This window comes from Manacus vitellinus, unplaced genomic scaffold, assembly GCF_001715985.3.
Source record: "Manacus vitellinus isolate BGI_N305 unplaced genomic scaffold, ASM171598v3 scaffold_0_pilon, whole genome shotgun sequence".
Lineage (NCBI taxonomy): Eukaryota > Metazoa > Chordata > Aves > Passeriformes > Pipridae > Manacus > Manacus vitellinus.
The window spans coordinates 31,481,755-31,507,467 of NW_021938789.1; the positions used below are offsets into that span (position 1 = coordinate 31,481,755).

Sequence of the window (25,713 nt, forward strand, 5' to 3'; positions counted from 1 at the left end):
AGGAAACAATAAATGCTTTTACAGAAACAAAGTTTGTGTTCAATGGTGTAGATGATTTCTTCTTCATGTTCTTAAATTCCCCTTCTTATTACTTTGCTTCCATGGATCTTGCTCAATTTGATCTTTTTTAACGTAAAAGGAAAATTGATGCACAGCAAAATCTACCAAAGCACCTTTTGTGTTTTTATAGGCAGTGGTATGTTTTGCTGTTTCTTGTGAGAGAGCTCACAGATTAGAGTTAAGCATAAAACTTACACCTCTGGCATGGTGTAATAGATCTCAAGCTTCTTAATCAAGTTTCAGAGCTGTAAGTTGATAATTTTTGGCTTTAAGGACTGCAATTTGGAAGTAAATGGTATGGAGGAAGCAGATAGTAGTAAAGGAGATTGATTAGCATTAGGGAAAGAGAATGCACTGATTCTACGATGCCACCAGTGGGGACAGCATCTTTGGTGCTGCCCAAAGTGTGCTAGGATCTCTGGTAATGAAGAAAGATGTCCCCTCCTTCCTATCACTCCCTGTTTTCATACATAAAAGGGTATTGCCTACATGAATTGTCTCTTCCTATACTTCCATGATTTTGTCAAAGGAGCCTTTCGAAATCTGAATACGCAAAAGTGCACTGACAGATATGGCCGGGAAGCAAGAATCCCATCCGTAAAAAAGCTCTGTAGATTTCAGCATTTAGGTTTGCTCTTAGGCCAGAACTTGTGTCTGTCATGTCCCAGTTTAATTGCATACTCTTTTGCTAAAGAAACTTCTCAGGAAAAAATAAAGTTTGATTGAAACGTTTGCTGGCAAAAACATCAATGAACCGAGATAAAATATAGTCAAAACACTACAAGCTAGTCATGATGCTTGGTTCTACTTTAGAAATAATTCTCAAGTTCATTTTCTATAAGTATATTAAATCTACCTAATTAGATCAGGACAGGTGATATGAAAATCCAAATATGTCTATGTGACAGCTCTCAGTGAGAATTTTTCATTTCACTGGAAAAATAATCTGAGTCCCCACAGATGCGACAAAAGGTACCTATATAAAAATTAAAATAAACCACTTTTAATATTTGCAAGTTTGTAATATTGAAGTTGTCTAGATTTTGAGATATGGGGTTTCTATAAAGATAATAATTCATTTTTACTTTGTAAAAGTATAGTAAACCGAAAAATTCAAATATTTTATTTACTTCACCTAAAAAACAAGCAACCCATGAGTAAGATATACATAGGTTTCCCAGATTTATCCCTAATAAATTTTTTAAGATTTATACAATTTCTACAGAAACATACAGTGTATCAAAATCTGCATAAATCAAATTTATAAAATATGTAGAAATGCATAGTGATATTATCATCAACTTACAAAGCAAGAATATGGGAATTATTTTTTTCCAAGCCAGCTATAGTAGGAAAAAGTCATTACAGCAACAGCTTCTTATGATCTCATGTTTTGTAAGGTTTCAGTCTCACATACAGATTCATATTCACATACAGCATCAGCTTTCAATGAATTGCACATAATACCCATTTAAAATGCACACCCACACAATTTATGTGCCACCATTCTTTCTTTTATGCATAGTTGTATGATTAAATTAATCTACCCAACACACAAATGGAGTCAGTTTTCATACACACATTTAACAAGTACCGGCACACAACCTTATTTTCCTTTTTTTTTTTCCAGTTTCTCCCTCCTTTATTTTCTATTTTTTCATAGCTCTGAAAGGATAGATGAGAAGTTTAAAGAAACTAGGAAAGATCCCAGACTAATAGATCAGTGCAGACAGCCCTATAAAGATCAAACTCTGTCACCAAATATGATACATAACCCTTGTTAACATCAATGGGAGCTGCATGCAGTGCTATTCTAGACTTCAGGGAAGTATTTAGTCATACTTGATTGTGTGACATGTTATAGGGATAACTGTTATAAATTCAGTACACTGATGTCAACATTTAAGTCACAAAATCTGGACAAAGGAAGTGAGGATAAGTCATTTCTCCTCCACCTCTCTATTCATTCAGAGTAAATATTTATACTCCTAAGGGAGTTTGCATCAACTCCTTTCCAGAATATATTAAGAAACAACTTCTTCACATTCTACTCTGTACACTATAGCACCGAACAGTTGTTTTTTGTGTTTGTAATCCCTCCGGAGAAGTTGCAAATGACAAAAATAAGAGGAAAATTAGTATGAATAAATGTGGTTTCAGGATTTCCATTTCTTTTTTCGAATCTAAATCTGGCATCCAAACTGGTTGACAGATGTCTTTGTAATGAACTATGCGGATGTGTTAAAAGCTGGATGCTTTTTCCAAATTAAAAGTTTTAGTCCACCTCTAATTGATTTCCATTCAAAATAATAATATAAATGAAGCATTTGATTATTTCCAAGTTTTACATAATCGTGCAGCTTTTTTTTTTGTTTATTTTAAATATTTTTATGTAAGGCATGGTTTAAACAAGCAAGTTAGTGCTTATAAATTCTTAACTGGAATTGTGAGGGTGCTTACCTCCATTAAAATGTACCGCATTAGCACTAAACTTGACACTCTTCCTTCCACCGTACAAACCATTCAGTCGAAGTAGAGCAGCCAAACTGGCAATAGGAATTTGGTTTTGCTAACACAGTAATTACACAGGGTGATACAGTTGGTCCCTACCCCTGGTGACAGCTCAGAAAAATCCACTGTATAATTTTCAACAAATGCTTTTCTTGTGAAAGAGAGAAAGGAAAGAGGCACTAAATATGCTGAAATTCATCTTCCAAAAAAGCAGCATGACTGTGAGAGAAGGCCACCCTGGCTAATAACCTGTGGCAGTGCTTAGTAAGATGTAAAATTAAATAAAAATATACAACAGGTTGATAATCACCAAGTTCTATGAAAATCTGGTTACTCCAACCTTTTCAAGTGTGTGTAAAAAAACTGCCTTCAGACCCCTGAGTGTAATCCCAAAGAAGACGACAACGCTTTTAACTATGTTCCTATGAAACATAGCTAACAGCACATTAATTTACCAACATCTTAAAACAAAAAGATGTAAACATCTACAGAGTTTAAGGTAAAGCAGTTTGTAAACATTAACTGCGGATGATAATGTTATTGTAATAATCACAGTTCCTCTATGTCCTTCATCCAAGCCAGGAGGCTCACAGCTGTCCAAATTAATAACTGCAGCAGTTTTCAGGCTATTTTCAGTCCTGTACAAATGAATGCGTCAGTAGGTAGGTTTTGTCTGTCTACACACTAAGAATGTTGTTCATTTCCCATTTTTGTGTTGCTTTACTGGAGTCACACTCTGAAATGAAAACTTGATGGAGGACTTCGGAGCGATCCAAGCACTTCCCTGACGGAATGTGAGTAAATCTGTGCAGATTCTGAAAAACAAAACCATCAGGAAAATGTGTTGGGCTTTTGTGTTTGGTTTATTTTTCTTTTGTTTGGGGTTTTTTTGTTACATTTTTTTTACAACTGCAATATAACTATTTACAAAACCAGGTTTCAGGGTCCCAGAACAGATCAGTTCTATACTCATTTTACTATTTGTTAAAACTAGAGTTTCATAGCCTTTGTAGCCTTTTGGTTCATGTAGGTCCACTTGAGATGCCTCCTGTTTCTCTTAGGCAACAAACTGCTAAGAAAATGAGCAAAACTAAATGCTTCTATCTATCTATCTAAAATGCTTCTAGCCTTTTCATCCATCCTGAAACCAAAATGAAAGATTAATTTTTGAAGTCAGCTCTATGAGGATTTCCCTGGGCAGATCCTCCTCTAGTTAGCCCTCACAGAATGCAACTGCACAACAATAATATTAACAACACAGGGGGGAAAGGAAGTACTAACTTGTCTCCCTGTTTGGCTGGCAGAGTAGAAAGTATAAGAGTTAAGTCTGGCTTCTGGAGCAACAGGAGGCTGCCTAAGAAACTGCAAACCTATTGTGCCAGGCACATTCAGGCTGAATGGCACATTTGTCTCTTTCCATACCCCCTGTGCTCCCTTGCTCAAGTGTCCTGCATTTGCAAAGTGGCCTGTTGCCCTGCTTGCTGACCCACTGTGCCAGATGCAGCCCTGACTCACTGACTGATTCCCTAACTCACTGACTGTGGAGGGGAAGGGAACAGAAGCAAACCCAAGGCACTGCAGCGGGGCCAACGGTGCCCATCTCCCCCGGACATGAGGACACCCTCTGCCACCCCCACACACATGTGCATGGCCAAATGTTGGTTCAGCTCAATACTTGCTCCTTCTGTGTGGCCAGCATGGGGGTCCTCTACTTGGCAAGGTAAATGGATGTCTGAACAAAAGCAATAGGCAGACCACTGCTAGCCCTGTTAAGATGCTTGCTTATGGGCACTGAAGCCCCACTACTGCTCAGCGCTCAAGCAGCACACATTACACCACCAAACTGACACACAAGCTTTCATTCCAGAACCAACCAACCAACCAGACAAAATCTCCCAGCAGCTTTCATTTACACAAGGCCACAACATTTTTCAGCAGTTCATAAGCATTGAATTCCTTACACCTTCCTCATACGCTCTGTACTGCACAGCAGAGTGTGCCAAATTTGTACTATTTGCTTGGTTGCACACTCTTGGTGGTCCTTTCACTCTCACCCTCCCTTCTTTTTCCTTTTAGAAGCCAGTCAGTGTTTTGTTCTACAGCCCAGACCATGCCTACTGGGCTTCCTTATAACGTGGTAATAAGCAAACAATTGCACAACTTGGTACCAGTGTAGACAAAATGGATCTTCTTGCATAAAAGAAATGCTTAGGGAGAAGCCAAGTAACATGCTGGGATGCAGTAGAATGGCTGGAGAGTTAACAACTGCTATGTATTATTCCAATATTAAAACTAAAGTCAGCAGGCACTGAAACACTGCTTATTGATTTTTACATTTCAGATTTAAAGAATTTTGTCTGTCTATATGGCACAAGAAAACTGATCTAGGCAGAAATGGCACTACAGTGCCTGGTATTTCCTAGCTATATGCAAACACTAGAAAGAGTCAAGTGGCTTAAAGGATAGCAAACAGATTTCCCTGCACTCAGTGCTCGCATCTTTCAGACAAACAACAAAAAATCCAGATAACCAGCTAACAAATTATTAAATATGCAATATGCTAGTTAGACTGAAGAAAAGTTGACACAGAATAGTTTCTTAGATACAGAACCAAGTTAGGTGTGGCTATATCCAGGGATAATGTCACCCTTAGACTATTCAGTCTAATTTTTTAAGAGACAAACAGAAATAGAACCTTAGACTTTTTTAAAAGTAACACTTACAAAACTACTATGAATAGAGAACTCACAGATGTAGTGAATAAATAGACTATAGCAGCCTTCATATGTATATCAGCTAACATTCCAAGTCCTTATTAAAAATTTACAGATTTCGCAATAGCATTATAACACCACCACACCCAGAATTAACAACAGAGCATATTTTTGGTATTAGAGAATGGCTAATGAAGAGGAAAAAGAAATACTGAAGAAGACAACACAGAAATGCAGAGTATGTTATGTTTACCTACTGCTATGCAGGCTTAAAATTACTTTGTCTTTAAACAGAGAAACACTTCAATTTAGACTGCCCAAAATTAGACCTAATACTGACTCTAGCTGCTAAATGCACTCCAGCATTTGAGCAATCTTCTCACAGCATACATGAGATAAAGAAACTTTCTTGATAGAAAGCATGCAAGCAGAGAGGGTGATGGCACTAAAAGCTTTTATTAACTTTGTCACTGGTAGTGGACATGCTCTTTTCTTCCTGTGAGACAAGTGCTAACTCCTAACAAACCCGTGGCAGCACATGTAGCCTCATAAGATTTCTCATAATGACTCATAATCTCATAAGATTTTCCTTACAGAAAGGACAGAAGACAGCTACAGAAGACAGCAACTAGAACCGCTACACAAAAGCACCTTTCCCTAGAGGAAGTTTTTCTGGCAAGCATGTATTTCCAAAAACATACCATTAAAATTTACTCCACTTGATTCAGTTAGCCTTGTCATAAATCTTTAATTTTAAATATACATAAAATAATTTTAAAAGGTGCAAAAAACAGGATAAAATCTAAAAATTTTTCTTATACATATCTGTTGCATACCTTGAAGAATTGCCAGTCCTTGTATTCATTCTGATTACAGTGTGTAATCATAATTTTGGATCCATCTGGTCCTTTAGTTAAGCACTGATCATACTGCATGAGTTGATTAGCTTCGTTGATTCGGAAAAGCTAACAGAAAAAAAGAAGCCATTTTTATAACAGTTGACTCAAGGAGTATTTTAGAAACACTGAAAATGCAAGGAAACTGCTACATTCAAAAAAGTCTCTGGTTTTATTACACCTGTCTTTCAGGAGGGTTCTTTATTTTATACAATGTAACACACCTTTACTATCACAACAGTAAATTTCATGGATAACTTTCCTGTAGGATTTAGAAGGCTAAGAAACTTAATCAGCAAGACAAAAATGGTGAAGGGATTCCTATCGGGCAGAATTCTGAAGTGTTTGATTAAAAACCTTTGTATGATTTGATGGCCAAACAGTCCACTATCTTTGTAAAAGTCTGGTAGCAAGTCCTTAGTCCTGGACAGTAATTTCACGTGACAACAGTAAAACTTCGGCATTTTACCCATGGAGGAAATCAAACCCATGCATCTAGATATAAAATATCTTAGCTACTTCTTATGAAATAATTATTACAGGAGGTTTTGGGTATCATATCATATCATAGTTTAGGGAACCTTTTCATTAAATATCAAAATAAAAGAGACATTTCCAGGGCTACTAAGAGCTAATCCATATATGATTTGTAAAAACATCATCCTGCATGTGATTTCTGTCTGATGACTGTCATCACAAAACTGCCTGGTTTAAGTTTACAACGGCTTAAATAAGGACTTTAAATTCTGAAAAAATTTCCAACCGAAAAAGGAGGTGTAGAGAGAGAACAGCAGGTTTGTGTGGTAATGTGAAGGTTTGTGAAGATACAGGTCAAATACAAGATAAGCTTGGGTTGCAATCATCTGATAGTAATTATGTTCTGTCAATTAATTTGTAAATGGAGCAGACAAATTTCTATTCAATTTCTTCTCTCGTGTGGTGGAAGATGAGTTATTGCACAAAAGCGTTTTATACTTCCATTAGAGCAAAACAACTTTGTGAAGTAATTGAGATAGAGTGAATAAAAGGGTTATCCTGAAGGATAAATTATTAAGTGAAGATAAGTGATGAATCAGGAGCAATGCTAAGAGCCATAGTTATTCTAATGCAGTGATATGATTGCTTCCTCATGCCTTGGAGAAGAGACTAAGAATTTGCCTTCAGTTTTGCACCAAAATGTTTGAAATGGTATTCTCAGATTGCCATACTTTAGCAATGTCATTATGCTTATGTAAAACCCTAACTCCCATCTTTGTAGCAGGCACCTAAGTGACTTTATGTACAGGCTTAACAGAAAACCAGCCTATTATCAATCCAGAGCAATCAATTCACCTTCAGACTTGCCTCCAACCTCCTTACCTGATTTCCTCCCATTCTGTGGCATGGGCCAAGCTCAACAAAGCCACCGTTGGTGTGCCCCATGCTGTCGATGCAGTAAGAGGTTTCAAAGCCTCTGATCTGGAAAAGAGGTTTTGCAGTCTGTGTTACTCTCAAGGAAAAAATAAGTGACAAGGAGTTCATAAAATTCCCATTTATTTTTCAAACCAGAAACAGGTATCTGACAGAGAGAGATGAGACAAATCTGTGTATGAAATTTAAATACTGATGCTAACCATTCTGGAAGATGGAGCTTCAAGCTGCCCATGCTAATTTGCAGGCTCTTATGTGAGTTGGAGTACACTGATAAGTTAGAGTTGCAGAGCTTAGTTCCAAATTAATAGCACCAAAATATCAAGTATTTTAATTTATTCAATCTGCTATTAGAGCATGTTCCATCTCCCATGTCTTCATAAATAAAGCAGGAGCTCAGCTAAGTTGCTCTCTCTCATCTTGTGGATGAAGAGAAGCGGGATGCAGAGAAGTTATGCACAGCAGCTATTACTCACAGCCAGGCACAGCCCACTGGCCCTGCTGCTCAGATGTACCTTCTGCAGCAGCAATTACATGGAAAAAAAAAAAGAAATAAAATTGACGAGAGGCAGGCACAGACATAGGAATAAAGAACAGAAGTCCTGTCATAAAGCATGCCTCAACTGCTGATTATCTCACTCCCTTCTCAGAAGGGCCAACAAGCAGATTTACAAAGACTTTATGACACAAATAACATTTTCCCCAGATCTATTTTCTTTGCCAGAACCTCTTTCCCCTTCGTAATGGCACAGAAAATCTGGAGGACTAGGCTTAGACCTGACTTCCAGAGAGCATTAGGGAAGATGAACCCCTTTCATCTCTTATGGTTTGGAAATGCAATCAGTGTGGTGTTACAAATAGGGAGGGGGAAGGAGGGATTTATCAGACGTAGGATAACTAGCACCCTGTGAAGAAGAGTTGAAGAAAACTTCAGAGAAGTCTCTGAACTTAGAACTTTCCTGTTGCTTCACAAGACCTGCTCACTTTTACCAGAGATGGTTTCCCGCAAGGTCGCCATTATTATTTTATTCTCTTCAATGCTTTCACCTTGGTGATTAGTTTTATAAAATGTGCCTTCATAACCCTTTATGTAGATTCAAAAGAAGGTCTAAGGCTAATATAAGTAGCTGATGCTTTGTGCTAGCTTTCAGGTAAGAAATCAAGGTAGCATTGTTCACTTGGTCCTTCAGATAAAAGATTTTCATGCGCATGCTCTGTATTGCTAATTCTTCTGAGAAATTAGAGATGACACTTCCTTAGCCATAAGAAACAGCACAGATCAGTACTTTTTAATCCACTTCTGAAATTACAAAAACAGGTCCATCATATCTTGGGAAAGAAGGCTGTTAATTTGGTGGGACACAGGAGTTCTTCTCAGTTAGCAAGAAGATTTTCTGATTTTGCCTCAACAATCTGCAAAAGTGAAATTAATACGAGAGGGCAAGGCTGGAACCAACTGCAGAGGGGAAAAAAAATAAAATCTAAAAGCAGGCAGAGGACCTGTAGTAAGTGCTCTCCAAGGTGTGGGCTAAATGCTAGAATGAGACAAGCAGGGTTCAGTGAGGTGTCCTGCATTCACCTGGTGATATGCTACCTCTCTCTGCCAACCACCTGAAAATGCCATATTTATAACCACTTTCTTAATTTAGTGAAGTCATACTCATATACAGTAATGCTGGAGATGACAGTTACAGAATCATATCAAATTATTACATGCAGATAAGGGATTCACTGAGGCTGTAATTGTATGAGTACACCCCAGTCTAGCAAGCGTGGGCAGAATGTACTCCACCTTGATTTCATAATCTATTTTCTAGTCCTTCCCAGAAAAATATTTTCACCTATTAATCTTCACCAATACTCCTACATGCAGGATTCACATTTTTTCTTTTTAGAAAACCTAAATTCCAATTACAGAAAAAAGAGCTTTACATATAACTGAAGGCAGAGCTAGGCATAAATCATCCGTCAATGACCTGTGGAGCTAATTAAAAAAATCACACCAGTGAAAGTAGATATAATTTTTTCCTGGGGTTATATTTCTATAGCTCTCTGGTTAGTACCACATAGCTTAGCACAGCAGTAATCAAACATCTTGTTTACAGAGTGATGTCAAGTAATAAATTGCTTCCTTTTGAATTCCTAATTTTTAAAAAAACTCTAAAATACACAGAGGTTATGTGCTGTACTTACCTCTCCCCAGTCCACGTTTTTAGGTGGTAAGGGATAATATGAAGTTATATCGTATGCTATTTCTTCCATAAACCACTTAAAACTTTTGCAGTTGTGATCTTCACGGAATTTTTTCAGCTCAGAGATATCTCCATAGGGTAGCGCTTTTGTCTCCGGCCGACTGGCGTAGAAGTAATCTTTGTATTCGTCCCACCATACCTCTACAACTCTGACGTAGTTCTGTGAAGAACAAAGACACTGCTGTGACCTCAAAGTACACGTAACAGGTCAGGCACAACTCCACGTTAATAACTGAAATTTAAGGATTTATCCTCTTAAAAAGTAGCAGTTTGAAATTATTATATAGCACTAATAAATTGTCGCCATCAGTAGATTATACAAGATGCGCGAATATTATTTTCAAATTGCTGTTTAGGACTGAAGCCAGTAAATTAAACTGGGTTGCTTAATGAGAGTGCAAAGTCTTTTTCTAAGGTTAGAAAATGTTTATTTGAAATAAAGCCTTTTCAGTTTTGTGTGCAATAAAATGTTGCATTCATTTGCTGTTACCAGAACTGCAATTCAGGGTTTCTATTCAACTTCTACAGTTTTAATACAGAGAATGATACACATTAGTCCACTAATGGGGAAAAATTCAGTCTTAAATGGGTCAACTATTTGGAGAAGGGGGAAAACTGGATAGCTCACTTGGTGAACAAGCCTCTCTCTCACATCTTTCTTCTCATTCTCTTTGTTGGTTCCTACCTCTACATTACCTATACAAATTCTAGATGCACACCTTGCTTTGTACAATTCTTTACCATTAATGACCTGGTGTTAAAACAGTCTTAAAATCTGACTAAAGGCACAAATTATTGTGACTTTAACCCACATCCAGCACAAATTGAACAAAGCTATAAAAAAAGGACATTTACTATGGGGGATAGGAGAGTACCTGAAGAGGAAAAAAAGCTATTTCTACATCTTGTCTTGGACAGAGAAGTAACTTAATATTTAAAAACATTCAGCAGTGTTTTGTTGCATTCAGTAAGCAGATCGGCAGAGTCATGTAAGGTGTTTATATATGCAGTAAATATTTTTTATCAGATTTTCAGAAGACTGAAATGGTTTTTATCATTTCCGACAAGGCAAACATATATCTTGCCTGCACTGAGCAATGGAGCTATCATTTGCTATCCTGCCATCCGTTGCTCTGTTTCTACTCCCAGGTGTGTCCCCTTGGCCTCCCTTGTACTGGTCCTAGTCCTTGTTTCATCAAAATGTTAATCAATTCATGTTAGTAATAAGAGACTTTTTGCGGGGGGTGGTGCCAGGTTAGTTTTCTACCATTATACTAGGCTGGGACATTTCCTTTTCAACTAACTGCTATCTTGGCTCAAGCCGTACTCTAAAACCCTACCAGTAGTCATTGTCAAAGGTAATGTCTTGGAAGATTGCTCTGGGATTGGAATTTACAAGGAACTGTGTCTTTGGGAATGGGATTTACCAATGCCAAAACAGTACACAAGAGAAAGCTTAAACTAGGCTATGGGAAATCTTAGCAGAAGGGTTTCCTCTCTTCCTGTTGGTAGATGCAAGCTGATATGGAACAGTTTTTCTTGATTCAAATTATCTCTTCAAATATAGACAGCTGGCTCAATCTTTTCTTGAGGTGGAGTCTAATTTTAATATCACATCTTGAGTAACATTTCTAGAACCTGCAAGGTACCTGAGGAGTTACCAACCTTTATGGTGAAATGCAAAGCATGCCATTTTCTCAGGTGTCATTTACTGCTTCTTAGCTAACAAATGCAGTCACAAAAGTCTGAGAAACGCTAGATTACAGAATTTGCTAACTCAGCCTAGGATCACACCCTATCAAGATAAAGGGGGATTTCAAACCCATGATCATCATCTCCAGGAGTGTGCTATAGTTACTGGAGTTGTTCATACATAGTTGGGGACAGCCCAGAAAAGGCTTGAAGGGCTGACATTAAGTAATATGAGATGTGATTTGTACCTCAAAGATGGTGGAGGAAGGCTTTAGACCAAGACGATGAGTTCCAGGAAATTCTACCCTTAATAACTGTGGGATTAACACAAAGATTTTTCTCCCACGAGGATGACCATCTTAGCTTTGGATACTAAACAGCTTTGATGAAGTGCTTTCTAAATTATTACTGATAATTTCAGCAGATTTATCTAAAACTGTTCTTATCTGAAATCAAAACCACCTTCAAGGTTATATCAAAACTGTACCTTTAATGTAGGAGAAGACCCAACATACACAGGGGGTGGATTTCCTTGCCAGCCCTGAAGACGATAGATGTGTCCAACACGAGAACAGGGAACAAACAGCAATTTTCCCCCACACTGCCAGATCTACAAGTTAAAGCATAGGTATTATTAATATATATGCACAGGAATTTAAGACAGATAGATAATAAATTATGGAAGAAATGTCAGCTACTTTTCTTACTATATTGACTGTGATATATTTACATATTTTTTGCTTCATTTGTAAGCATAAAGAAAATAGGTCTCTGAAATGAAAGGCTGCACTGAATACATCTCCAACTCAGCCATGAAGCTACTCAACTAAAATACTTTGTTAAAAAGCTTTTTAAAAGGTTGGCCATCTCATTCCATTATTATTTTAAAACAACAGTAACAAATGAGTGCACAAAATCTGGAACAGGGTAATTTTTATTATGGCAGAATAAATGATATTTTGATTTCATTTAGGTACCTCACATGCCATCACTAAAGTGGGTTTTGGTTAGATGCCCATTCACATTTAAGTTTTTCTTAATAAAGACTAGTAGGAGATAAGGATGTCTTAGGTAACCCATTGCTCCAAGGAGAAACAGATTTTTTGTTAACTATAGTAGCTGAAAATAAAAAATGGGTAAAATATATTACCATTTGAAATTCCCCCTCTCCCACACATCTTTGGATAATCCCTTCATGGGAAAAAGAAAACATACCTAAATCTGAATTTAATTGCTCATAGTTTGCACAAGTTTAGTTGTAGCAACAAATCCAAATTCAAGCTAACTTTGGGGATGTTCCAAATTCCAGATCAAAAATATGACTCACCAGTATTAGGAAAAATGGGCAGAATAGTTTACTTTCTTCATTGCATCATGATATTAATTTTCTTAAGTTTCATCAAAAAACCTCCTCATATATGCAAGGCCATTCATAACATTTGCTATCTAGGAGCCAGCATACAAGACTGATAAATGCTTAGTTCTTCTGAAGATTGGTTGTGACCTACGTGAAACAAATTTGGAGGTCTCTACATAATAAGCTTTTAAATTACAAAACTACTGTATGTAATTTCAATCATGATTTTGCTCTAAGGAAGATGGAGAATTATATGGATAAAGACCCTGTGTATTTAACATCCTCAATAACTACCTTTTGCATATGCATTTACAGCTGAGCAAGTGCACTCAGAGCCTTCCTCTAAATCAAGAAGAGCAAGAGTAGCTAGAGGAGCTCTGAATGTACTTTTACTAAAATTCAGCTATGATTTCTCAGATTGCTGCTGAGGATATCAGACATCTCCACTTTTGTTTGTTAATTGGGACAGATTCCTGCTGTCTGCCACTTGTGTCATTATGAATACTGAAGCTACAAGAAGCTAATGACGATAATCTTACATTTCCTGCTAACTGAAGAGCATGCATACGCCTAGGAGTGAAAATAAAATCCTCTGCAGTGATTATGAATTATGCAGTTATCGTTTCAGTTATGAAGACTTCTCCTGTAAAGAAGTTCTCTATCATTGCTTTCATTAGTAACAGCATTTTTCTATACTCACTATGAGAGCACTTAGTTTCCCCTCATCAAATTTGACAGTGTTTGACATTAGATATTTGAGGGGGGGTTGCAATCCCAAACCACTAACAATATCTAGATTATGCATCATTTGTGTCTCAGCACTAGGCCACCTCTCTGAACACTTCTGTCCCAAAGCCCACAAGTAAACACTGAGGAGACACATCTCTGACATAATATCTGCTCACAACAAAACCTTCTGGGCTTCATGAGTCAGAGGTAGGTCTGCCTGAACTCCAAACAGAAGTATTTACAGAAAAAAAATCTATTAAATTGAATTAAGTTTCAAATATTGATGTTACCTTGTAAGAAATTTCAAAATTTTCACCACCCCAAATTTGAAGCCCTGGATCATAGAGACCTAGTTCAAAGAAGAAATCACGTTCAATGGCAAACAATCCACCAGCCATTGCAGGGGATCTGAAAGAGAAAGACAGTGTAACCCTTTCTGTCAAAAGTCTCACTTTCAGAGAAAGCAATAGTTAAAGAAGCAATTCACAGTTAACATATAGTAAAGATCAAGTAAATGGCAATACACTGAAAAATCATGAAGCTTTGTCACCAGATTGCAGCAATTTTTTGAAGTGACATCTATATAACTTTTACTTAAGTCATAGTTTTTATTATGTTGTAGGTTTTCTTCTAAAATTAATTTATTTAATTAATGAATTTGATGATACAAAATTTTGGTCCAAATTATCCATTCGGCCAGTCAGTATGCTTCTATTAATATAAATTTTTTAAAAAAAGGAGATAAGAATCAGTGTCATGAGATGTTTCTCTCTTGAAAGTTTTTCAAGTTTTTGAGATAACATATGAGACTGCAAAGCAGACTTAGGCTTATGTTCTGAGGAGTTGCCACATTGAAATATATTGTCTATTAAACAAGCAACAGTTTTCCCAGCTGAATGATACCTTTCTTATCTTCTTCCTCTAGCTCTTTTTCTACTGCTGCCATAGGAGACACTTTGCATTATACTCAGTAAAATTTTTAAGAGGATGTGGATAAAGTTGTACAAGGTTTCCATTTCGGTTTAGTCTTTTTTTTTTTTTCTTCTTTTTTTTTGCCTTTAATGGCTTTGTAAATCCCTTCCCATATGGCAAGATTCAATTAGCAAGTTTTAATGTGTCAAAAAGATGCTGTGGTTTGGATTAGAGCATGTGCTGGTTTTGGCTGGGGTAGAGTTAATTATCTTCACAGTGTCTGGTATGGGGCTATATTTTGGATTTATGTTGAACACAGTGTTGATAATATAGAGATGTTTTTGTTACTGCTGAGCAGTGCTTGCACAGAGACAAGGCCTTTTCTGCTTCTTATACTGCCACATTGGCAAGGAAGTTGGGGGTGCATGGGGGGCTGGGAGGAGACACAGCCAGGACAGGTGACCCCAACGGACCCAAGGGATATTCCATACCATATGACATCATGCTCAACATATAAAACTGGGGGGAAGAAGGGAGAGTGTTTGGAGTGATGGTGTTTGTCTTCCCAAGTAACGGTTATATGTGATGGGGCTCTGATCTCCTGGGGATGGCTGAACACCTGCGTGCTCATGGGAAGCAGTGAGTGAATTCCTTGTTTTGCTTTGCTTGTGTGTTTTTATCTCAACCCATGAATTTTCTAACTTTTACCCTTTGGATTCTCTCCCTGATCCTACTGGTGGGAGCATGAGCAAGCAGCTGCATGGTGCTTGGTTGCTGGCTGAGGTTAAACCACGACAGAGCATTTTTGCAGAACAGCTCTAAGCAAAATTCTTTGGTAGCTTAGTCACACTGAAATAGAGAGTAGGATATGTTAAGCCATTTCCAGTGCACATAGTAAGCATTTTTCACCTGAGGATCTATAAATACATAAAAACCCCTAATGTATACAATCTAGAGTCCTTAGTAAGTTGACAATTTAAAAAAAAAAAGGATAAAGTGAATTCTTTCTGACTTCAAATGATCTGCAGTGCTGAAAGGAGGATCCGAGACTCCAGATCACCCTGGTGAGCCAAATAAAACGTAAGTGAAATACTCCTGCATCACCAAATTATTGAGATGGGTCATTTCAAGCACTATTCATCCATTTCTAGCACTATTCATAGTCTCTTCATTCTATTAGATTTCTAGCTTAGTGGTGTTCCTTTTAACAGCAATGTTAATGTATTGCCTTTCCACACATAAATGTCTGGAGAAAGACATAAGAAAAAGTAACCCCTTAGGGTTAACATATATCCCTCTCTGCATAGCAGAGGCAAGGCAACAGAAACAGAGCCACTGACTGTAAGTATTATGGTTATCAGTTTAGTTGCTGTCCAAATCAGCTGATCAGATGCCAAGTTACTGCTAAACGTCCCTTTCTACTTGCTGCCTATTGTATTTTCCTCCAACACTGCTTTTGTATCCCAGTGGTTCAAAGGGTAGGAAACCAGCAGGCACAGCAGGGGGAAGCACATCGCACAGCACAGCCCCATGGCTTTCCTGCACTTTTGGTTTTCCTCAGCACCATAAAGACTTGGCAAGTGCAGATACTGAAGTTTCAGTCGGGGCCTCCAACGTGCTGTCAAGTGTATTAAAGAACACAGTAAAATCTACATAAGCTCAGTAGTTTACTTTATAGGATATGAAGAGGTAAGCATAATGTTACTGAAAGAAGGATTCAGTCCTCGGGCAATTCTCACATTACAAAAGTCTCTGTGCTTTAAGATGTTGAGGATATTTTGTCTGTTTTCCTTTTAAATTAAGCAATCCTGGCTATGGTTTCAGCAAGACTTATACTTGGTCTTACTTGCCTTGGTTCTGCTGCAAGAAAATGCACACAGCCTGAACATAAACAGATGCAGGGCATTTCTCTGAAAGTATTATTTAAAATAAAGTCATCTTTTAAACCATTCTGAGAACATGTGTTTTGTGTTGCTGGGAACTGTTTAAAGGATTTTAAGACCTGTTTGGATGGTAAACACAGAACACAACAGTGATTTTTGAAATAGTTTATCCCCCTCTAAGCGAATATTAAAGTTCCAATGTGGACAGCCTCACCAGAAAATGGTATTATTTATACTGTATACAAAACAGATCAAACCTTCATAACTTGCTTGCATGTGTTGCCATTTTAGCAAAGAACAATCATGGGTGAGGATAGGGAATTACCAACATCAGTTCTAACAATGTTTAAATCATATATACAAGCAATAGAAGACATCAGATTCTGAAGATGTGAGGATTGCTTTCAAATGTAGTAATACAATTAGTTAAGTGTGAAGTAGAAAGTAATAAAAACCAGCAGAACCTCAGTCTCCCAGTCTTGAAAAGCCAATCAGAAACCCTAGTTTCTAAGCTAGGGTTTCTAGCCAGTTTTGATTTTTTTGGGAAGAAACCGTACCCCGCTACAAAGTGTAATGAAAAAGCAGAACTTCTGTGGAAATTATTGGAGTTTTCTCATAATATAAGGTGCTGTTTTAATCTTTATTCCTTTTTATTTTTAATGTTATATGTATTATATTAAAATTTTTTGAAAATATCCAGCCAAGATTCTTAAACAGTATGCTTCTTTGTCAGATGTGATCTATTATGAAGCAAGTGGGAGAAATATGACAAAAGGGATTTTTTTGATACACATGCATAATCCACCAGCTGTATGCATGCATCAGGCCATGACAGTAGGCTACAGATTTTATGCATTACCTTCTATTATAAATACTTACAGCATGCTTGTTATTTCAAATCAAATGGTTAAACAAGCACTGTTGTTTCCAACACTACTTCAAAAAAAATATCATAGCTAAATAGAGTTTCCCTGGCAATGAAGTTATACAATATTTTATTTTGCCAAACAAAACCCGGTCATTCTAATGTGCACCCTATTAACCATATAAGAGCAGGAATAGAGAGGCAATACAAGGTAGCAGAGACATTTTGTGCAAATAGGCAGTTGTGGTAAACAGATCCAACTAAACAAAGCAGTTAGTGTGGTTAGAAATGTGAAGGTTTTCAGGCTGGAAGTACATGCAAGTTTTAGTGGATCAATATTGACTTCAGAAAAAAAAGTAACGGGTAAGTGATTTAGTGATTACCGATACGGTTCAGTTTTTGTCTTTCTGCTTTCCTTCTCTTTCTTGGTCAAGGGAACCCTCTTCCATAGCATACTCCAATCCCACGCTCCTCTAGCAAACCCATCTTCGTCACCACCCCCTTGGGGCACAATCTTATAAGTGTTGCCATCTATGACATCTATAAGCGGCACAGTGCATGTGGTTCTGCAGGGTGGCGGGTGGTGGCAGGGAAGATGCAGGTATGTGCAAGGACCCGCATGGCACACGTGCACCGACCGTAGTTCATGGGGAAACAGGGGGGGAGGGAAAAACGAAAGGGTTTAGAAAATTATTCATAATGATTCACAGTATGTAAACAGCTCTCTTTACCGATAAGGCTCAGTTTTATGCTTTCGTTTGGACTTTTCCTTGTGGTTTAACGGAATTCGTTTCCATAGCAAACTCCAGTCCCAGGCCCCTCTGGCAAAACCATCTTCATCCCCACCTTGTTGTGGCTCAATGGAATAATCATTCCCATCTATGTAATCTATTAGAGGTACAGTACATGTAGTTCTGAAACATTTATAGAAGGGAAAGAAAGAGCAAAATACAATTTCAGAAGAGCAATCTATCTAATCTGAAATTTACACCATTAATTAAAATTATAGAGCAGTGTATATAAAAAGTCACTTGTAAACATATTAAAAAAATGAAGCATCATTAGAAAAAAAAGATATAGTTTTTTCTTTATGCTGGTTTAAGAGGTTCTGAAAACAAAAAAGTTAGGTCTGAGATGCAAATATATCAATTTGTTTATCAGCACTTTTTCTGTTACGTGTACTTCTTGACATTGGTCTTCTAATAAAGCACTGCTGAAGGCAACAGAGGAGCCCTCAGAGGGCTAGGGTTCTCATATTCTGCTATTTCTGCTATTTCTATTCATATTAGATCTTAGCTCTCAAGAAGTATGATGAATTCTTGGCTTTTACTAGCGTTAACATGGATATTCATTATTCTGTCCTATTCAACTGCCCTGAAAATACAGCCTCTCAGGATAAAAAAACATTACTAGTGCTCTCCTAGCAGCAGTCTTCAGTAGAATTTTTCCTGTTTGCTTTGCAATACAATCCTCATTGTGATTGATCATATACGACATTCACCAAGGAAAAGACATTATCTCCCCACACTTTCTAAATGAGTTTCCTAGTGACCAAACTTGGAGCACTTCCATGTTTTTAAGTGAAATCTTATGAGATAAAAGAGTGGTGGAAAAAGAAATGTTAACACCATGCTCCTCTTTGAGGCAGCAGCAGCAGCATGCTGCATCCAGGGCTTGGAAGAAGGCTGCCAAGCACTGCCCTCTGGCACCATGTGTAACCTCCACCTCTGTGGGCAATGCTGGAGGATGCCTCTAAAGCTGCCTGATCTCACCAGCCTTTCTTGTGTCAAACAGTAATACACACTCAATGGAAGCCCACAAGCATTTTCATCTTCTCTCTAGTATCTTGAATCAAATATAGTTTTGAAGTTGAGTTACGGCCTTTAAAACACACAAAACCCAATTCTTCAAGCGAATTCTGGAAGCACAACAGGTTAACAAATAGTTTTTAGGATTAAGCAGCTATTTCATGGTATTAAGGAGTTTAAACATGGTTTCCTAAACACATATACCCTTGACTACACAAGCTAAGAGTGTGGTGGCACACAGCAACAACAGCATTTTAACAGTTGGAAGAAATGAAACCCCCAGACATCTCTCTCTTCTGTCACCTCTCACAGATCTCCCTCTCACAATGCAGGCACTTCAACCAGAAACTCCTAGCAAGTGCCTGGGCTTGTGGCAGAGACAGGCTCAAGCCCTGACCTCGCTTTGTTACAAACAACACTCCAAAGTACTTCAGAGCGAACAAATAAGGCCATATATCAAGACCAAAGATGAGAAAGTTATAAAACTCTTGAGATCACAGAGGCTTTAAATCCCCATTAAATCAAAACATTTATTGCTACTTTTCCTCTATCAAAAATCAGGTTTTTGTTTAGTTATTTTGTTTAGTCAGGCTCCTTATTCAGCTATAACAGAACATTTTATAACAGTGCCTCAGATAGTTGTAAAAAACAAGAGTTGTCTTACATGCAATCTACACTATGCAAAATATTCAGTATGCCTATTAAAACAAACTATCTAGAGATTAACTTGCCCGACTGTTTTCCTTCCTCTTTATGTATCTTTTATGCTGTGGGATAACATCATACAGAAAATATTTATACAGTTTGATATAGATATAAAACATATTGACTATAGTTTGAAAAGTGAAGATTGTTACTGTGCTTTTTTTCCCCTAAAGGTTCAGACACTGGAAATAACGGCAGAACATTACCTGTCCTTAGATATAGGAGCTATAAGTGGTGCATACCAATTAATTCCCACCTCACAATGGGCATCAAGGTAAACCAAAACCTTCAAAAGAAAAAAAAAATATATTTCTGCATACAAGATTGCAGTGATTTAATTATGCTTACTTACATTGAGATACAGACATATAAACATGAAAATGAAGATTGAGTAAAACTGATCTATTATTAAAACAGTATCAATAATATAATAATATAATACTACATTTCCACATATCTATTGGAACCACCAAAACCTCTCCCCCCAAAAAAGATAAAAAAGACAGACTTGTGTGTGAACTGGCTCCTACCTGTCCAAGTTTAGCCTTCTGGGCTCCAATACTTCTAGCTTGGATCAAACCTTCTCTCCTCTCATTTCGAAATACCTTTACAAGGCCATTCCACTGCTTAATATAGTCATCCAGCCTCTCTTGTAAGTGTGCTATCAAATAACAAAGAAAAAAATTATTTTGGTGAGTTTTAATAATAAACAGTTTTGTACTCTTAATACAACCCCAAAATATCTACAGACCTTTACAAGAACCTTTATTGCAACCACTCACAAACACTAAAACCTCATGGCACAGAGGTTTATCTCTAGCACATCAGAAGAAAAAGCATCTGAAGTAGCTGGCCACACCACAGGGAGCTGGGTCGACAATTCCCAATCACTTCAATATATGACATAGTAGCTTACAGGTTTTCATCTATATTCCAAGAGGGCAGAGAAGTTTCTACATTTTAGCATACAGACTTTCCTGTTCAGATAATGTCACATGTACAGTTGAAGGCACCATTTCTCAGTTAAACTTTTCCTTCACTTTCTGCCTCATAAAATTTTCTGTCAGTCTATTAAATCTAGAAACCTGAGGCAGGAACCCACCATGCTCAGATTATTGCCCTTCCTCATACAGACCTGTTCCCTCCTGGGGAGGTCTTCCACTAGTCTTCTAATGAAATTAATAAGAATAATTGGAGGGCCAGAAGTGGAAATGGGACCTTTGTCAGTAAAGGGACAAGTAACCACGTAACAATCAAGATGAGCTATGCTTAAATGGCTTCGGATTTGTATTTGCACATTGGTCTTTGCCAAACTACTCTGGAAATTCCTGTCACACAATGTGAAAAAAGGATCCTAATGTTGCATAATATTTTGCCCAGATGATTCTGTTGAGAAAACTCATGAAGGCAGCAGGGCTGATAATCAAGCACCTCCTGTTTGAGGCTACGCTGATTTAGCTACTGGTGTTCATTTAAAATCTATTTTTGTTCTGAAAGGCTCAAAAGAATTGCCTACAGCTTCAGTTTCTCTCAGTCAGGAACCAAAATAAGCCACTTTAGCTACAGCCGAGGCATCCATGCACTGGTTTGCATCAGCTTCAAGGGGTTGATAGATGCCTGTGCTGATCTAACCAGGAGAGGGGACATGTGGAGGTGGAAGAAGAAGGATGTCCCTTTCAACTGCAACGGGCCGTCAGGTTACTTCAGTAGCAACATTTCTTGCAAAATGAATGAAAACGATGAAGTCCGGAGACTTCTGCAACTTAGTTTCAGTGTATTTTATATTTTATTCTAGTTTATATTTTATATTTATATTTTATTCTAGTTTAAACAAAAGCTACATGTAATTGTAGTGGAAATGGTGTTTTTTTGAAGTGAAGCTTCCAAAATTGAAAATTCAGCAATTTTATCAAAGAACAATCTTCTGAAATCACTATCTTTTGATACACTTATTATCCTTCCTCTCCATCTTTATAAAAGAATAAGTTTTCTCAACTGAGTTTTATGTATTCTCTTCTCACACACATTTACAATTTCTTTTGTAAATCCTGGTGCATTAGGAAAACCTCAAGGATACACAAATGTCAAATTATAGAAAGAACAATTTTATCACATATGCTGAATAGAATAACATACCATGTAATAAATAGAGAATATATGATATGATAGCTGTGATATAAATTTTTATAGGATAAAATCAACAGAGTTTTGAGATCATACTGAAGTGGTACGAAGAGAATCTTTATACCACACCATTATTTATGCTGCAAATTCCAAGTATGTGTTACAGAAGGACTGTCAGGAATGTTTTAAAGATTTAAAACCTTAAGTTATTTCCAGCTCTCCTGCCTATAAAGCCAAATGTTTTAGTTATCAAATGTTCAACTATGTAAGGCTCACAGGGAGCTGTAAAAACCTGTCATATTGATTGTGTAAAGCTTTTCTACAGTAGAAGTCTCAGGACTGTGCAGTCCATTATCTGAAACCATGCCAGGGTTAGCAGCAAGTGCTATTTCCCATAGGAAACCTGAATTTTTCCTCCTTCCCATACTACAAAGCCTGCATGACAGCAGTGTATAAAATCCCAATACTTTTACAGATAAAAATACTGTTTGGCCAGCATTACATTTTGTTCACCTAGAATATGTATTTATGACATCTGTCAACAGCCTTACAGAAATCTGTTTTTTGTTCAAAAATGTATATTTTATCTTTCAAAATATTATAACCACCAATCTGGCCTTCTCCTGTTTGAGTTCCTCTCTCATGTTTGACCGCATGATTAAAGCATGAATCAGTGTCTTTTAAAAACACATCATTTCTCCAAAGATCTTAGGCGTTACAGATTAGAAGGAGGGAGGAGGAGGAAAGCAGTTTTTTTCCCTGTGACTCATGGACATTAGTTTGAGAACTAGAAAAATGGTATCAGAAGTCCTCCCTAAAGCAGCTGCCTTTGACTACCCTGAGCTGTAATACTACTAATGTGGGGCTCTCAGCTCTAACACAAACCCTGATCAGTGCTTCAGCTTTCCCAAGGCAAGCACCATTAAACAGGTTAATAAAAGTACTGTTACCTGTCTATTCTCATTACTTCCCTTCGGGTTATCTCACAGGATGTTACATCAGTGGAAAATACAGATAGTAGTAAAGAAAAAAAATAAGTAAACACAAAAGGTAGACAAAGCCTTTAAATGCTACTAGGAACACTGGTACTGACCTCGCAGTCACTCTTTACAGGTGCACAGACTACAAAAGCTGCACCAGCTGAGATATTGACCTCTATGCTCCAGAAAGAAAGTAAGCTGGTACCCAAATAGGTAACAAGTGGTTGAAGACCTAATACACAACCGTAATTGTAGGGAGCCTTAGAAAATACAGTTTTATGATTTCTCTTTGCCCTTCCATAACAGCTGTTTCCTTCACACAGCTAATACTCACAGAAAAACAAACTGTTTCTATGAAGAAACACAAGAAAAACTGGGAAAAAACCCCATGTGCAACAGTGTGGCCTCACTGACACTGCTGCAACACTTCTCAGACTCTAATACAGAGGTCTCCATTGAAAATGGAGGTAGCATCATTTACTTAGCTAGGCATCATCTTCTTGTTACTGTTCCCTTTGTGCTCTGACAAAGGAAAAAAACGCCAGAGTAGAATTCAGCACATATCTCTGCACAGTTCTCCACAGTCAAATCCCGCTGTTTGCAGAAGAGATTAAGGAAAGAGTGTCATTCAGCAAAAAAGACTGCTCCCAACTGACTTTATACAAAGAATTACAATGCAAAGAACATTTTCCAAGCATTGCAACTGTTCCTCCCTGTAAGGCATAACATATATAAGCTTCTACGCAGCTGCAACTCCCTTCTGATAAAAGAGGATTTCTCAAAAGGAAGGACAGGCAGGGTTTTTATGAGCCAGTCTTTAGAAGTGTTTGCATCCACTATATTCCATTTTAATTTTATATCGCTGGAGAAGGCAGCAGCTAAGAAATAAGGACAGTCACACTGAGTGTGAGCAAACATCTACCCAGTCCAACACTGGGCTCCAAGAGCATAAGATGGTCTTTGCTGAGTGGAAAGGCAGATATGAAGTGTGCAGCCTGAAAGTAGGTGGGGAAAGAGAAAATCTTGTATCTGTGCTATCAGCATGGCTTTTCTTCCGGCTGGAAAAGCAAAAAGCTGCCAGCAGCTCTGCTGTGATTAAGAGAGTTTGTGTTTTGCAGCTCTCCTAACAACTGGAGATGTCTTCAGGCAGCTTGGCATGCTTTGCAGCCCATACTAGTTCATCTTTCTCTCTGGGGAGAAAGAAGTGGAGTGAGATTCTACTCTCTTGGTCATTTTTCATCTAGAACACAATTTGAATTATTGAAATTAAGTTAATTATATTTACCAAGTAATAGCCTAAAGCAGTTTGAAGAATTATTATAGTTAAATAGTGCAGTTGCAGCAAGGTGTTCAGAGCAATTCCAGCCTGTGATTGTCTTCTAGTCACTCATACCTGGGAAAACTGCACCTTGAGCTTTCTGTATTAAATTTTCTGATTCAAAAAAGTTACTTGGGAAACTGAAGTTTGGCAAATATAGAGGCAAAAGTCTACTGGATGTTAGGTCCAGGCTAGCTATACCTGCTAACCATTCATTTATGAGCAGAAAGCTAGAAAGTTCTATATTTCAAAGTAAATTCTTGAAAAATACTGCTTTTATTTAACAAACATCATCTATTGGAAAACTAGTATGAGTTGTTATGCCAGACAAACTCATTACATGAACTACATATACACTGCAGAGTCAGCTACAACTCACGTGAAATCCAAATACTGAGCCCTATCATTAGTAAAAAATCTGCTAAGTTTTCTAGAGACAGTCAGTGTCATAGTTACTTTATACAGCTAACTCAGTCCTTGAATAGCTCTGAAGGAAAGCTGTGATACCAGCTGAAAAGCAAAACACAGTATATGTCTGCTGGATGAATTATTAAAATTATATCCCTTACGAGAGAATATATTTTTATTTTATAGCATGTGCGTATATCTAAGCCAAATTCTTAACAGCTGTTAAAGGATACAGGAGACTATAATTTAGCATTCAGAATCTTTATTAGACTAAGCTAAACACAGTCAAGTTTACAATACAGGGAATGTTTCCTCTCCTGTTAAAACAAACAGAAAATGATATCTACCTATCTACAGGTACAATGTGAGAATTGACACAAAATAACTATTTTTAATAGTGACTTATACTCAAAAAAAGGTAAACTCAGCTACGTGATGAGTTCAGTTTTAAAATTTATAGTGGATATACCCACAGAAAACAACTCCCACAAGGCTGGAACTGGGAGAAGCCCAGATCACTTAATAAAAACGAGAGTTTCAGAACAGTCATCTGTTTTCTATGCTGCTGCACAATTCAGCTATTATAAAAACAAAGAGGAGGGTATCCTGTGCTGCTGACCAAACTTGCCTGTGCTCCTAAAGTCATCATCATTGTCTAGAAGAGACTGTTACTCCACACATTCAAAATTATGATTTTATTTATGGGTCTACTCTTTTTCTCTTTGACTTCTATTCAAGAATTATGCTGCAATAAAATCCTACAGAATGTGCAGCTCTGATGCACTCTTTTGAAATTTGTTTAAAGTTTAAAATCAGTCAGATTTCCTCTATATCAGTCAACTTATATCTCTAGGATACCATTTTCAGTTCTTCTCTGTATTCAGCCTTGAGCTGCATTAACACTGAAGTTATCACCATTAAAGGAAAAAAAATCAGTTTACATTTATATTTATATGAATCACATATAAGTACCTGCATCCTGACTATAAAACCAAGACTGGAATGTAAATCACAAAGGATGAAGAAAATTTCTGGACTTTTGTTGATATGTAGGACTCAAAGAAAGGCAGAAATTAAAACATACTTAAG

General features: G+C 37.3%; 1 protein-coding gene across 2 annotated transcripts in view; it reads right to left on the bottom strand.

Moving 5' to 3' along the window:
- Positions 1–1,155: 1,155 nt before the first annotated feature.
- GALNT7 (polypeptide N-acetylgalactosaminyltransferase 7) overlaps positions 1,156–25,713 on the bottom strand; it is a 76,617-nt gene continuing 52,059 nt past the window's right edge. Inside the window, exons 4-12 of one of the 2 annotated variants that reach the window (XM_018070841.1) lie at positions 20,325–20,455; positions 20,001–20,080; positions 17,665–17,847; positions 13,912–14,029; positions 12,023–12,145; positions 9,785–10,003; positions 7,541–7,639; positions 6,122–6,250; positions 1,156–3,386 (exon numbers count right to left, since the gene is read on the bottom strand). In XM_018070841.1, coding sequence (XP_017926330.1) covers positions 3,249–3,386; positions 6,122–6,250; positions 7,541–7,639; positions 9,785–10,003; positions 12,023–12,145; positions 13,912–14,029; positions 17,665–17,847; positions 20,001–20,080; positions 20,325–20,455 — 1,220 coding nt within the window. In that variant the 3' untranslated portion in view covers positions 1,156–3,248. Of the gene's footprint in view, positions 3,387–6,121; positions 6,251–7,540; positions 7,640–9,784; positions 10,004–12,022; positions 12,146–13,911; positions 14,030–17,664; positions 17,848–18,012; positions 18,196–20,000; positions 20,081–20,324; positions 20,456–25,713 lie in introns of both variants that reach the window. The other variant, XM_018070849.1, reaches the window with a different exon arrangement.